Source organism: Ceratotherium simum, chromosome 35, assembly GCF_057802395.1.
Source record: "Ceratotherium simum simum isolate JZ-2026a chromosome 35, ASM5780239v1, whole genome shotgun sequence".
Taxonomy (NCBI): domain Eukaryota; kingdom Metazoa; phylum Chordata; class Mammalia; order Perissodactyla; family Rhinocerotidae; genus Ceratotherium; species Ceratotherium simum.
In genome coordinates, this window is record NC_141934.1 from 15,606,108 (window position 1) to 15,620,164 (window position 14,057).

The following is a 14,057-nucleotide window of genomic DNA, read 5'->3' on the forward strand; positions in this document are numbered from 1 at the left end:
CTTATCTCTGCTTTCCACCATGTGGGCTCCTTTCTCAGACAGTCTTCCCCTTTCTGGTAGCAGGCTAGCTGCTAGAGTTCCAGGCTTACAGCTGATCCCCCCTCATCAGCTCCAGTGGAAAGAACTTGTGTTTTCCAATCATTTCATCTGGCATGGGGTCTCACTGTTCCTGGTTGACATGACTTGGGTCCTGTGCTCATCTCTGAGCCTATCCTTCTGGTCTGGACCACGTGCCCACCTCTGGAAAGGGTGGGGACAGCTTCTCCTGAACCACAGAGATTGAGAGTTGGGGAGGAGTGTGTCCCCCAAATCAGGCTGCTATTCTAGACAAAGGGGTAAATGCTTATTGAGAAGGCAGGTACATGCCACAGCTCTCCGCTCTGGTGGGCAGTGCTCAGAAAGAAGAGGCAGTGGCAAGAAGGGGAGCCAATTGCTAGGGGCATTCAGGCGTGGCAGGACCCCTCTCCACTGCTAGCCTTGGAGCACACTGACTGTGTCTGTGTTTGTCTGGCAGTCTTCCATGAACGCCATGGGCTCCCTCTCCATCCTATCCCCAGACCGGGTCCTCCCGCAGCTCATCAGCACCATTACTGCCTCCGTGCAAAACCCCGCGCTGCGCCAGGTGACGCGGGAGGAGTTTGCCATCATGCAGACTCCTGCCGGGGAGCTGTATGACAAATCCATCATCCAGAGGTGAGATGCCACTTGTGGGCTCAGTTGCCCCAAGCCTTAGTTTTCTTGCCTGTAAGATGGAGACAACGCCTCCTTTGTAGGGTCGTTGTGAGGAACAAATGAAACAACCTATCCATTCATTGGACAAGTACCTGCTCTGTTCCAGGCACGTGCTTAGTCCCAGGATACAAGAGCATGTTGAGTATCTAGCACTTTCCTGGTGCCTACTACTTAAAAGCTAGCTGGGGTTTTATGGCTAGTGGGAGGCTGAAGGGCCTGGTGGCTGTTTTGAAGCCGGCTGATCACCAACTCTGGTGTTTCAGTGCCCAGCAGGACAGCATAAAAAAGGCCAACATGAAGCGAGAGAACAAAGCTTATTCCTTCAAGGAGCAGATCATCGAGCTGGAGCTGAAGGAGGTGAGTACACGGAAGCATTGCACACGGGCTGCTGAGCTTGGTGGCCTCAGGCTGGGGACTTTTCCTGCTGCACATATGCTGTTCCCTTGGGTCATCCTGAGACCATGGCACACTCCTCTGATCCCCCACAGCCCCCTAGGTCCTCCACACTCTTTATTTAGCCTTTCTCAGTAGCTTTCTCCACCCCCAGCTCAAGGAAAACAAATTTCTTTGTTGGGTGCTGGCAGCAGTTCATACATTCCTCCACTAAGTGGTGTTGCCTGATTCCATGCCTGTCCCCCCAGCTCCTGGAAGGCTGGGACCCATCTTGACTCTTGACTGCAGGCACAGGGCCTGGCACAGTGTAGCCTCTGAGGAATCGTGGTTCGATTGCTGTGTTCAGCTTGTAACAGAACTGGTTCCAACAGGAGCAGAACACACAGGGCTCTTTCCTGTCTTAGAGCCTTTGTTCTTCCCTTGGTCTTTATCAGACTGGGTTCTTCCTTTTTTTTTTTTGTGAGGAAGATCAGCCCTGAGCTAACATCTGTTGTCAATCCTCCTCTTTTTGCTGAGGAAGATTGGCCCTGGGCTAACCTCCGTGCCCATGTTCCTATACTTTTTTATATGGGACACCGCCACAGCATGGCTTGACAAGTGGTGCATTGGTGCACGCCTGGGATCCAAACCTGCGAACCCCAGGCCACCGCAGCAGAGTGCATACACTTAACTGCTATGCCACCGGGCCGGCCCCCAGACTGGGTTCTTCTTGTCTTTCCCATCTCTCGTCTTTCACGTGTCTCCATGTTCCCTTCTTAGAGAGGTGACCAGCCTCCCCCACCATCCAAAGTAAACTCCGCCCCTCTTCCCAGTTACTATGCATCATATTTATTCCTTTCATTACATTTGTTATGATCTGAAGTCATCTTATTTATGTGTCTGTTTACCTGTTCATTGTTGTCTTTGCCCACTAAATTGTGAGCTCCATGAGGGCCGAGACTTGGTCTTGTTCCCCATGGTGTCCCCAGCGTCTAGAACAGTGTCTGGCACAATGCAGGTGCTCAGTAAATACTTGTTGAATGAATGAGTCCTTTCTCGGCCTTTTCCAGGCTTTGGTTTATACTGGGAGAGAGCTTCTGTAGGGAGGGCCTGGGCAGGCAGGGAGGCTGAAGTTTTGATTCTGAAGCCGTGTGGCTACCAGAATACCCTTTTCAGCGCACTGAGGGACTTTTCATTTCTGTAACATATAAAAGGCCTTCCTCGTGTTTGTCAGTAGAGAATCCAGTAAGAAATCCCTCTCTACTGCTCTCTCCGTCCTGTAGAAACCAGGTGGCTGTGGACTTTGTGGGAGGTGGGGAGGGCCCCTTGGCAGGTTTGGGGGCCCAGGTCACAGTCTTAGGGCTGGCCTGGTGCTGACTGTGGAACCGAGCTTGCCCTCCTCTGTGGAGGGAGGGAGATCTGTTCCCTGGAGATGGAATTGCTTTTCTTGTTCCCTTCAGGAGATAAAGAAGAAGAAGGGCATAAAAGAGGAGGTGCAGCTGACCAGCAAGCAGAAGGAGATGCTGCAGGCGCAGCTGGACAAGGAGGCGCAGATCCGCAGGCGGCTGCAGGAGGTAAGTGGCTGCCACCACCACACGCCCGTGCCGTGAGAGTGCTGGGCGGCCCAGGCCCGCTCCTCGCCGTCCTGGAGTGGGGCCCCGCTGACCTGCCTCCTGGGGTGACTCTGCTTGCAGCTGGATAGTGAGCTGGAGGCGGCACTAGGACTGCTGGACACCATTCTGGCCAAGAACCCATCTGGCCTCACCCAGTACTTCCCTGTTTTGGTCGACTCTTTCCTGCCCTTGCTGAAATCTCCGCTGGCCGCTCCCAGGATCAAGAACCCTTTCCTGTCCTTGGCTGTCTGTGTCATGCCCCCTCGGCTCAAGGCTTTGGGTTAGTCCTTGTTCGCTGGCTGTGGGCATGGCCCGGGGCAGGTCGGGAGGTGGGCAGGCGATGCCCCTGAGTGCTTGTGGGGAGGTGCATAGTGATCGAGGCTACTGACTTTTGTTCCGCGTGGAAGCAGCCTTGGGAACCTCAAGCTGCACGTCCTTAGGAAGGCCGTAGCGCCTCCTCCTCTCTTCCATTTTATGTCTGCTGTGCTGTCACTCTGAGGAACAAGGTTTAGACTAGTCAGTATGATCTTTCTGTAGCAGTTTTAAAACTAAGAGGTCAGAAATTCAGTGGCAGTGGGGAAGGTTTGGTGCCACGTCGCCAGTCAGCGCAGCCCAGAGCTCCTGAGCACCCACTTGTCGGTGATCAGAGGTCTCTGTGACCGTTAGCTTTCTTTTGGCTGTGCAGAAACAGAGACTAGGTAGAGTGACTGGGAATTATGGTGGCCTCACTTTGTGGGTTGTTTAACGACCTTAAGCAGACTTCCTCACCTAAAGGGTATGTTCCCATGCTGAGGGTGGAATCTGGGAACTGTCCTGAGTGGAAAAGTCAGTTGGTACATATAGAACCTGCCGGAGGCGTTACCTGGCTGGCCGGGCTGTTACATGGAAGATGGGAGTGCCATATGGATAGAGCTTTACTCTTGGCTGAATAACCCGTGGGTGGTTCATGCCTCTTCTCAGCGTACTTTTAATTTCTTAATGTCAGGACAGCTCCCTGCCTGCCTACCCTTCAGCACTGTCACAGAGACGAAATGAGAAGTGAGGTTGAGGATGTTTTGGCACAGCAGAATTGATTACTGTTAAGTCAGAGGGATGTGGCATCTCTGCCCTGGGTCCCTGGTTTGCGCCCAGGCCAGATTTTGCATCTTTGTGTGGGTCATCCCCTGCTGTGTCCCTTCTCTTTTACAAACAGGCACTTTGGTGAGCCATGTGACTCTGCGCCTGCTGAAGCCAGAGTGTGCCCTCGATAAGTCATGGTGCCAAGAAGAGCTGTCGGTGGCCGTGAAGAGGGCGGTGACCCTGCTGCACAGCCACACCATCACCAGCAGGGTGGGCAAGGGTGAGCCAGGTAAAGGACAGGGCAGACAAAGGGCCCGAGGCAATTTGAGTGGTGGGGGGAATGCATGAGCTATGACGTCCCCCAGGGCTTCCTGAGGCTGTGGCCTTAGGCAGCTCTCTTCCCTCTCTGGCCTTCGTTTCCTCATCCAAAAAACGGGGGTTGGACTAGATGGAGGTTTTCTGAGTCCAATCCTGGCATTCTGGGAGTTGCTGTGACCCCCACTGAGGGTTTGCTTCTTGTCACTGGAATGCACTTGTCTGTTTTAACTCATATTCTGGAACTGGGCAGTATTTGGGGTAAGAGCAGGATTGGCTTTAGAACGGGGCTACCAGCTGTCGCCCCTGTCGTCATAACATGTGCTTCCGGGTGTCAGAAAGGGCCTCCAGGCTTCCCGCCTGCCCACTCTCTCTAAGGACAGAAACTGAGGCAGCAGCGCCGAGTACCCTGCCTTGCCTGCAGGATCGTGTCTGCTTCTTCTTCTCATAGATGCCGCGCCCCTGTCCGCGCCAGCCTTCTCCTTAGTCTTCCCGTTTCTGAAGATGGTGCTGACCGAGATGCCCCACCACAGTGAGGAGGAGGAGGAGCGCATGGCCCAGATTCTTCAGATCCTCACTGTGCACGCCCAGCTGAGGGCCTCACCCAGCAACCCGCCTGGGCGTGTGGACGAGGTTGGCAGGGGAACTCAGCTCTCCCCTTGGCTTGAGTGGGGTTGGGGAGGCAGGAGCTTTCAACGCTTCTGGTGGGGCAGTGGAGTGTGTGTTTCTACCTACAGCAGCAGCTCTTGGTGAGGAGAACCCAAATGTTCTCTTCAATGCAGCTGTCAAGGCCTCAAAGAAACTTACAGGTCTCCTGTGTCTGATAGTTTCTGAAAATCCTGAAGAAATTGAAGGATTTTGTATCAATTTACTGTGTTTGTTTTGTTTCTAACTCAGAAGACAGTACTGATCATTCTTCCTGTGACTTAGAATTATGAGATTGGACCTTATTCATTGAGGGGTTTTCTTTTTAATAGGTTGTGTTCTAAAAATTTGCCAAAGTAGGGGCTGACCCCGTGGCATAGCGGTTAAGTGCGTGCACTCCGCTGCTGGTGGCCCGGGTTCGGATCCCGGGTGCGCACCGATGCACCACTTGTCAGGCCATGTTGTGGCGGCGTCCCATATAAAGTGGAGGAAGATAGGCACAACTGTTAGCCCAGGGCCAGTCTTCCTCAGCAAAAAGAGGAGGATTGGCATGGATGTTAGGTCAGGGCTGATCTTCCTCACAAAAAAAAAAAATTTTGTCAAACTAATACATGCATATTTTTAAAAATTCCAACAGTACAGAAACAAAACAGAAATGCGACTCCCCAGAAGTAACTGTTGTTGATAGTTGGGTGTATACCCTTGTGGACCTATTTTTCAGCAAGCACATGCAAAACTCACACGCCCACACACAGTAAAGCAAAAATAGATTGTACTACCTTTTTCATATGATATATACTCTGGGTCTTTTCCCATGTCAGTGCATATGGATCTACTTTATTGATTTTACAGGCTGTGTGGGATTCTGTGCAATGGGTACACCATGTCTTAGTTAAGTCTTTACTTGTTGATGGATATTTTAAGGTTGTTTCTAATTTTTCTCCGTTTGGAACAGTGCAGTGGTGTGCCCCCTTGTACGTATATACCCCTTGCACACCTGTGTGAGCATTTCCGTATTACAGATGCTTGGGTGTGGAGTTGCTAGGTTATGTGGCATGTTCTGAGCTATGTCCTCATCAAGAGTTCCCTTTTTTCCAAACTGAATGCAACCTCAGATATTGTTGTGTTTTTTTTATAATTTTATTTATTTATTTTTTCCCCCAAAGCCCCAGTAGATAGTTGTATGTCATAGCTGCACATCCTTTTAGTTGCTGTATGTGGGACGCGGCCTCAGCATGGCCGGAGAAGCGGTGTGTCAGTGCGCGCCCGGGATCCGAACCCGGGCCGCCAGCCGCGGAGCGCGTGCACTTAACCGCTAAGCCACGGGGGCCGGCCCCAACCTCAGATATTGTTAATCTTGCCAACGATGGGTGAAAGGATGGTATCTCATTTTATTTTGTGTTGTTTACTTGCTTGTAACGTTACATAAGTATCTCATCGTGTGTTTAGGAGCCGTCTGTATTTCATATTGTATGAATTTCAAGCGAGTTTCAGAATTTATTTATTTTGAGTCCCTGAGGATCATGGTTGACTGGGGTTGGCTCCTGTGGATTTAGTTGTAAACCTGATGGGCTTTCTACAGTGGACTTGGCCATATGACCCAGAGTGTTCCCCTGTGTGTGAGAGGATGCTGCTTCCTGTGCTGCCAAACTTGGCTACATACCTTCCCCAGAGCCTCACCCTGACTGTCTGCTGTCCTCTCCTAGAATGGCCCAGAGCTGCTGCCTCGCGTGGCCATGCTGCGCCTTCTGACTTGGGTGATCGGGACGGGCTCTCCCCGCCTACAGGTGATCTGGTTTTCAGTTGGCTGTTGCTGTGACTTAGTTGTTGACCTCGACTTCAGGTCCCGGCACTTGGGGTTGAGTCCTAGTTCTCTCTCTTGGCCCTGAGTTTTGGACTTGGGCGGAAGGGCTGCTTTTGAGAGCCAGCCTGACTGTTCTCAGCTAGTGAGGGGCTTTGCCTGGGTCCTGTCACTGGCGTTGGCCTGGAGCTGGGGTCTCAGCCCTAGTAGGGCTGTGGGGTGGATGTTCTCAGTTCAGATCCCTCTCTGAGCCCCTCAGCCCATCACTTGGCCCCCTGCCTGGCCCCACAGTAGTAGATAATTTGCTGAACTGAGCCCAGCGGATCGATGTCCTCCTTAGGTTCTGGCTTCAGACACCCTGACCACCCTGTGTGCCAGCAGCAGTGGCAAGGATGGCTGTGCCTTCGCAGAGCAGGAGGAGGTGGATGTGCTGCTCTCTGCCTTGCAGTCCCCGTGTGCTAGCGTGCGGGACACTGCGCTCCGGGTACGTGCCCACTCCTTCTCGGGGCCACCATGGTGTCCCTTGTCACTCAGTGCATGAGGGCCATTCTCTCAAACATCCCATCAGATCTAATGGGAGATGCCTCACATCTGCACTAGTGTGTCCTGGAGGCAAAGAGAAGAGCTCGCACAGTGTGGGTCAGGGTCATTCTAGGAATCAGCAAAATGAAGCATTTGTCATGATGTATCAGTATTTTTTTCTTCACCTCTCTGAAGATGTCACCTAATTTCTAAAATGGAATGTGGATCTTGGTACTTTATTATAAACAGACATAACTCACAGAATTAGTTCATTTCTTTAACCTACTACCTTGTATTTGCCTTTTCTTGGTGCTTTTGGACTACAAACTAAAGGACCTCCTTAGAATATGAGACAGTGTTTCCCAAATGCCAGTCTGCAGCCTCCTGCTGTTGATCTCTGACAGAGCTTTCACTGGTCCTTGGTAAAATCTGAAAAATGATGGCAATGTGGTAAATTTTTCTTAAAACAAAGGAAATGCCCTTCTTCTGAGGTTTTATCTGTCTTGCTTAGTTAGAGTTGCATTTTTAAATTTTACATTGAAAAATATTCTACCACCACACCACCAGCATTTCATGAAAGAAAAGCTGAAGAGACTGAGCAGCTAGTGAGTTGAGCTGACTTATAACATTCCCTAGACCAGCCCTGACCAATGGAACTTTCTGCAGTGATGGAAATATTTTGTATCTATGCTGTCCAGTACAGTAGCTGCTAAGCCAACCTGTGGCTTTTGAGCAATTGAAATGTGGCTGGTGTGGCTGAGGAACGTATAGCTTATTTTAGTTGATTTAACTTTGAAGACCCACGTGTGGCTGGTGGCTACGTCTTGGACAGTACAGCCCTGGAGGGAGGTGGGGAGGCAAGTCAGGGGCTCATCTGAAAGGTCATGTCTCACACGGTCCAATCCCACACCGTCTCAGGGGCTGATGGAACTCCACATGGTATTGCCAGCGCCTGACACTGACGATAAGAATGGCCTGAACCTTCTGCGGAGGCTCTGGGTGGTCAAGTTTGACAGGGAGGAGGAGATCCGGAAGCTGGCTGAGAGGTAAGAGCCATTAGAAGGTTGTTTTTCCTGCTCCGTTGTGTTTCCCCTTATGAAATAACTGGAACCAGCGTGCTCAGCCTACAGCAAGAGAAGGGCCAGGTGGTCTGGTTTGGCGGGACGGGCGCTGGAGATCCTTGTGTGCCCAGCCCCCGCCTTTGGTCTGTTATAGTCTCTGGTCGACAATGGGCCTGGATCTGCAGCCAGACCTCTGCTCCTTGCTGATTGACGATGTCATCTATCACGAGGCAGCTGTGAGACAGGCCGGGGCTGAAGCCCTGTCCCAAGCGGTGGCACGTTATCAGCGACAGGCAGCGGCGGTTATGGGCAGGCTCATGGAGATTTACCAGGAGAAGCTCTATGTGAGTAGCCTGTGCACCCTGATGTGGTGTGGGTGGTGTAAGGGTGGGTTGGACTCTGTTCAGCCTCCGACCCGCTCCAGACAGGAGTCTTGGAGGTCACTGGCTCAAGGTGGCTGTGACTGGTCTCTCGCCTCATACCAGGTTGCTGGCTTGCCCAGCTTGGCTGGAGAGAGCACTGTAGTGCATTTATCAACCTGTCTTGTTGCAGCGGCCGCCCCCAGTGCTGGATGCTTTGGGACGAGTTATCTCAGAGTCTCCTCCAGATCAGTGGGAAGCCAGGTATAATGGCTTTTGCAATCTTGTTCCACTCAGAGCTTTCTGAGATGTAGCAGGTTGGCTGGGCTGGGTGCTGTGAGGAGGCAGCGTGGAGTAATGGGACAATGGAGGGAAAGGGCAAGACCTCCCTCTGAGTTAGAGAGACCTGAGTTCAAGTGCTGGCTTCTCCTGTGCTAGCCGTTTGACCTTGGGCCTCTGGGCCTCTGTTTCCTCAGAGATCCCTGGGGCCCTTCTTACTGCTCTGTAGCTGAAAAGAACACAGCAGTTTGTCATCATAGAATGTATCCACTTCTGGGTTCCTTTACCTCTCCTCCTCCTGCAGCCTGCCCTGGAGGTAGAGGGGTAGACATTGCACTCAAATGTGGGGAAATAGAGGCAGAGCTGGCTTCCTGCCCAAGGTCATCCTGTAGGAGATAAACTCCGGGCAGGTGACAGGTCTCTATTTGACAAGTGGGCTGTTGCAGACCATTGGCAGAACATTGGGTAAGCACTGGACAGTGGGTGCCGTTCTGTGCTCTGCCCCTACAAAGTGGTGTATGCTGCTGGCCAGCCCCCTCTCCTTGTGACACAGCAGGAGAGACCCCACCAGCAGAGGAGGCCCCTGGCTGGCCCTCGCGCCCCTGACACGCCCCCGCTTCCTTCCCAGGTGTGGCCTGGCTCTGGCCCTAAACAAGCTGTCCCAGTGTTTGGACAGCTCTCAGGTGAAGCCACTCTTTCAGTTTTTTGTCCCTGATGCCCTCAACGACCGAAACCCAGATGTCCGGAAGTGCATGTTAGATGCAGCCCTTGCGACTCTCAACATCCACGGGAAGGTAAAAGGTTTCAGCCAGCTGAGGGGGTGGGGAGAAGACTGGGCCAAGCAGGAGGCGGGCCGAGCAGTGGTAACACAGGGAGGCTGAGTGCCAGAAATCCTGGCAGGGCACTGGCCCTTATGAAAATTCTATTTGTATTTCTTTTGAGCCAAAAAGACCCCAAAAGGTGTTAAATTCTTATAAGTCTTTTGTAGTCCTGCCAGAAAACTGGGAAACCCACTGGCATTGCTGGCTGGCTAGTCAGGATGCCTGTCCCAGAGCCAGACTTAAGCTTGGTCCCTGTGGCAGAGGCCATCATTCCCAGACGCAGCCATTAGGGTTGACATGAGGCTCTCTGTGTGGTTGGCTTTCCAGGAGAACGTCAACTCGCTGCTGCCGGTGTTCGAGGAGTTCTTAAAGAACGCGCCCAACGATGCCAGCTACGATGCTGTGCGGCAGAGCGTGGTGGTCCTGATGGGCTCTCTGGCCAAGCACCTGGACAAGAGTGACCCCAAAGTGAAGCCTATTGTTGCCAAGCTCATCGCCGCCCTCTCCACCCCCTCCCAGCAGGTACCTGCCGCCTGGCCTGGGGCCCCGACTGTGGATAGGCAGTGGGATGCTAGGACTGAGTTGGGTGTCAGGGTCCAGAAGGCCCAGTTCTCTGCGAGGAGTCAGCCCCTCTCTCAGGGAACAGCCTGGTTTATAGTCAAGAACACCCCTGGAGAGGGAATTATGTTGTTTTGTTCTAATAGACCTCCTAGATATTTTTATTTTTTCTACTCATTTACTAACAGCCTTTTTTTGCACTTAGTATAAACCTGGCACTGAGGATACAAACGTATAAAAAAAAAAAAAAAGACTCCCTCTGTGTCTAACTTCCCCTGACCCTCTCTGTGTATTTGTTATATGTTTCAAGGGCCTTTTAATGCGGCCTCCAGGCCATAGTGCAGGAATTTTTTAAAATCTTTTTTGAATGTATTATCTGTGACTTGCATTTTGGACCACCCAGAGTGTCCTCATCAAGTGCAGGTTTACAAAATTATGGTCAAACAAGTGGTCAGAAAACCCAACCTGCAAAGGGTCCTGCCCGGGCTCCTGGCAGCGTGACACTCTGCTGCTGTTGGGTTGGGCTTAATGAGCTGTGGCTGGAAGACGGGATTGACAGCGTCTTGTGGTGCCACTCAATTTGGGCCTGGCCCTGTAAGGCCCAGCTCCATTTCCCTGTGACTTTGACAAGTTTGAAAACTGGGAGGTTGGTCTGTTTTTAAGGAGGCACAGTAGTGTGCTTCCCTCTGGATCTTTCTCTGTGAGTGAGTTTAGTCTTCCTGGAGTTTTCCCCCACCCATCTAGGCCTAGGTTCCCCGTTTAGATCAGAAATAGCACCATATATGGCTAATGCTCTCGTCTCTAACAGATGTAGTATGCACCCCGATGGAGCTCATGTCATACATGAGCGTGTAAACTGTTTGCTTCTCCAATGCCCTGTGTAGTTGCCTGTTGACAGGCAGGGGATGAGCTGGGTCTTGGGGACATCTAGTGGTGAGGTGCTGCGTAGGACTGTGTCAGCCACCAGGAACCGGCTGTGGTTGAGCTGCGACACTGACGTGCTGGGCCTCTCCCATAGGTCCAGGAATCTGTGGCCAGCTGCTTGCCACCCCTTGTGCCAGCCATCAAAGAGGACGCAGGAGGGATGATCCAGAGGCTGATGCAGCAGCTACTGGAGTCAGACAAGTACGCAGAGCGCAAAGGGGCTGCGTATGGGCTGGCAGGCCTGGTAAAGGGCCTGGGCATCCTCTCGCTAAAGCAGCAGGAAATGATGGCAGCCCTGACCGATGCCATCCAGGATAAGAAGAACTTTCGCCGGCGAGAGGGTGAGTGTCTCTGAGCTCGGTGCTGCCCTGTATGGGAAGTTGGTCCCCACAGCTGCCAGAGGAAGGAATCTGGTCTTTCCTTCCCCACTGAAGGGCTGCTGTTTGTGTGTGTGCTGCAGAGGGGGCAGTTGTGTGTGGCCCATTCCATCTGGTCCTTGTTGGTGTGGCCTAAGCTAAGAGAGAGATTTCTCACCCTTAGCTGAGAGAGATTTTGTCTTTCTAGCTGTTAGTGCCAAGAAGTGATGGATGTTCCCCTGTTCTCTCCTCCTTTCCACTCAGCCACATCCCTGCTCTGGGGCTTCTCAAGCTTAGGCAGAGGGTGCTGCTCCTTCATGGGGCAGCCAGTTTAGTCCCAGAGCTGCCTGAGTGTTTCCAGATGGTGAGGAGGTGGCAGGGAAGTAGTCCTGTGGCTGCCCCTAGAGGACATTCTGTTGCCAGCTGTCCCGCCTTCTCCTCCCCCAGGAGCCCTCTTTGCCTTCGAGATGCTCTGCACCATGCTGGGGAAGCTCTTTGAGCCATACGTGGTTCATGTGCTGCCCCATCTGCTGCTCTGCTTCGGGGATGGGAACCAGTATGTGCGTGAGGTAAGTCCTGAGGCTGCACGTGAGATCTGCCGGCAGCTGGGGGCCAGCCCCTGGGTGTGAGACTTGACTGGGAGTCTCAGGTGGTGTAAGACCCCACCGTTAGAACCCCTTCTGCCTGCACCTTGGGCACTGGTTACTGGGACAGAGTCCTCTGGTTCCCAGTAAAGTATTGAAGCTCTGTGACGTCAGAAACCATATCTCTCCTTCTCAGCTGTATCTGAAGGCCCAGGTACAGGGTCTGACACAGTGGACTCCCAGTAAATGTTGGTCACCAGGGGAACACTCAGTCTGGCATCAGGCCTTGACCCTTGCTTGGGCACGGAGGTCCCTGAACTTCTTTTATCCTCCCTTGAGGCTGCAGATGACTGTGCCAAGGCTGTGATGAGCAACCTGAGTGCTCATGGGGTGAAGTTGGTGCTTCCCTCCTTACTGGCTGCCCTGGAGGAGGAATCCTGGAGGACCAAAGCCGGTAAGGCTGCTTACTTCCGTGTCTCTGTCGCAACTTCCTTTTCTGAAAACTGTCCTTGCAGGGATCCAGGTAGCCACAGCTCTTATCCTGTGTTTGTGCTTCCCAGCCCAGGGATAAGGTCAAGACTCTCTGAGCCATTAGGGAGCGCAATCCTTCAATAATTTGTGTGCTTTCACACGAAGAACAGACCTCTGACAGGAGCCACAGCCTTAAGTCCCCAAATCCCAGAGTTTTAAAGCTAGTCTGTGGCTAGTTCTGTGATTTTAAAGGTTTTTTTCCCCCATTAAACCCCTTTTAAAAAAATATAATCTTATCTGGGATCCTAATACAGATACAAGCAGAGTTGTTCTAGTTTGGGCAGGGTTGAGGTCTGGGGTCCTCCCACTTGGCCTCCCCCTCAGTCCTTCAGGCTTTGCCCTACAGTTTGAAAAATCACAGATCTAAATCAGTTTCTTCATTTGTGGATGAGGAAACTGAGGCCAGAGAAATTGAGTGAATTTGCCTTGGATCACCACCAAGACTAATCCAGATCTTCCCCATCCTGGTCTCACCTCTTTCCCCACTGCTGCCTTGCCCCTCACCCGGGATCCCATGGCTGTGCAGACCTCAGGAGCGTTTTGCTCGCTCTGCTGGAGCCAGCCCCCTCTGCCCTCTTCCCAGGGACCACTTGAGCACAGTCTGCAGAGGAGCAGGCTGGTTGTCACTTGCCTGGGCAGGCAGCCCAGGCGACTCGCCAGCCTCTGCTCAGTGATTCCATGCTGGGCGTGTGTCTACCGTCTGCAGGATCAGTGGAGTTGCTTGGGGCAATGGCGTACTGTGCTCCCAAGCAGCTGTCATCCTGCCTGCCCAACATCGTGCCCAAGCTTACAGAGGTGCTCACCGACTCCCATGTCAAAGTACAGAAGGCCGGACAGCAGGCGCTCAGGCAAATCGGCTCCGTCATCAGGAACCCGGAGATCCTGGGTATGCCTCTCCCACAAGGGCACCGTCCCTGGCTTCTCCTCCCGTCCCTGATACTGCACGAGGCATGCACCCATTCAGCAAAGATCTTTGCCCTCTGAGGACAGATGTTCACATTGAAATATCCTCTACATTCTGGGAAGCTGGGCCAGCCCCGTGGCTTAGTGGTTAAGTGCGTGCGCCCTGCTGCTGGCGGCCCGGGTTCGGATCCCAGGCGTGCACCGATGCACCGCTTCTCCGGCCATGCTGAGGCCGCGTCCCACATACAGCAACTAGAAGGATGTGCAGCTATGACATACAACTATCTACTGGGGCTTTGGGGGAAGAAATAAATAAATAAAATCTTTAAATTCTGGGAAGCGCTTTTCCTAGAATAATTAGTGGAAAGTAGTTGGAAGCAATCTGTTCTCCCACTGGTCTGGAGCAGTTGTCATTGCACAGATAGGGAAACTGAGTTACTGGCTCAGAAGCAGCTTGACTCTGAGAGAGCCCTATGCACTAAGCTGAGCCCTGTGGTCAAGAGAACTGAATGAGAAGCTCTGGGCCACATCAGCATCATCTGAAGTGTTAGGTTCTTTGGGAACTTACTTTCTGTCTCATTCCAGGAGACCTGTGGTAGGGGGAGGTTAGGGAAAGATTATT

General features: G+C 52.4%; 1 protein-coding gene across 1 annotated transcript in view; it reads left to right on the plus strand.

The window, feature by feature from the left end:
• Nucleotides 1-14,057, plus strand: part of GCN1 (GCN1 activator of EIF2AK4) — a 57,357-nt gene that overhangs the window by 22,695 nt on the left and 20,605 nt on the right. The window contains exons 21-37 of the mRNA XM_004429921.3: nt 515-693; nt 996-1,089; nt 2,565-2,678; nt 2,799-2,997; nt 3,910-4,065; nt 4,543-4,724; nt 6,443-6,523; nt 6,878-7,021; nt 7,978-8,105; nt 8,275-8,464; nt 8,673-8,743; nt 9,387-9,552; nt 9,907-10,101; nt 11,156-11,402; nt 11,865-11,986; nt 12,341-12,455; nt 13,239-13,418. Of these exons, the coding sequence (XP_004429978.1) occupies nt 515-693; nt 996-1,089; nt 2,565-2,678; nt 2,799-2,997; nt 3,910-4,065; nt 4,543-4,724; nt 6,443-6,523; nt 6,878-7,021; nt 7,978-8,105; nt 8,275-8,464; nt 8,673-8,743; nt 9,387-9,552; nt 9,907-10,101; nt 11,156-11,402; nt 11,865-11,986; nt 12,341-12,455; nt 13,239-13,418 (2,563 nt within the window). The remainder of the gene's footprint in view (nt 1-514; nt 694-995; nt 1,090-2,564; nt 2,679-2,798; nt 2,998-3,909; nt 4,066-4,542; nt 4,725-6,442; nt 6,524-6,877; nt 7,022-7,977; nt 8,106-8,274; nt 8,465-8,672; nt 8,744-9,386; nt 9,553-9,906; nt 10,102-11,155; nt 11,403-11,864; nt 11,987-12,340; nt 12,456-13,238; nt 13,419-14,057) is intronic.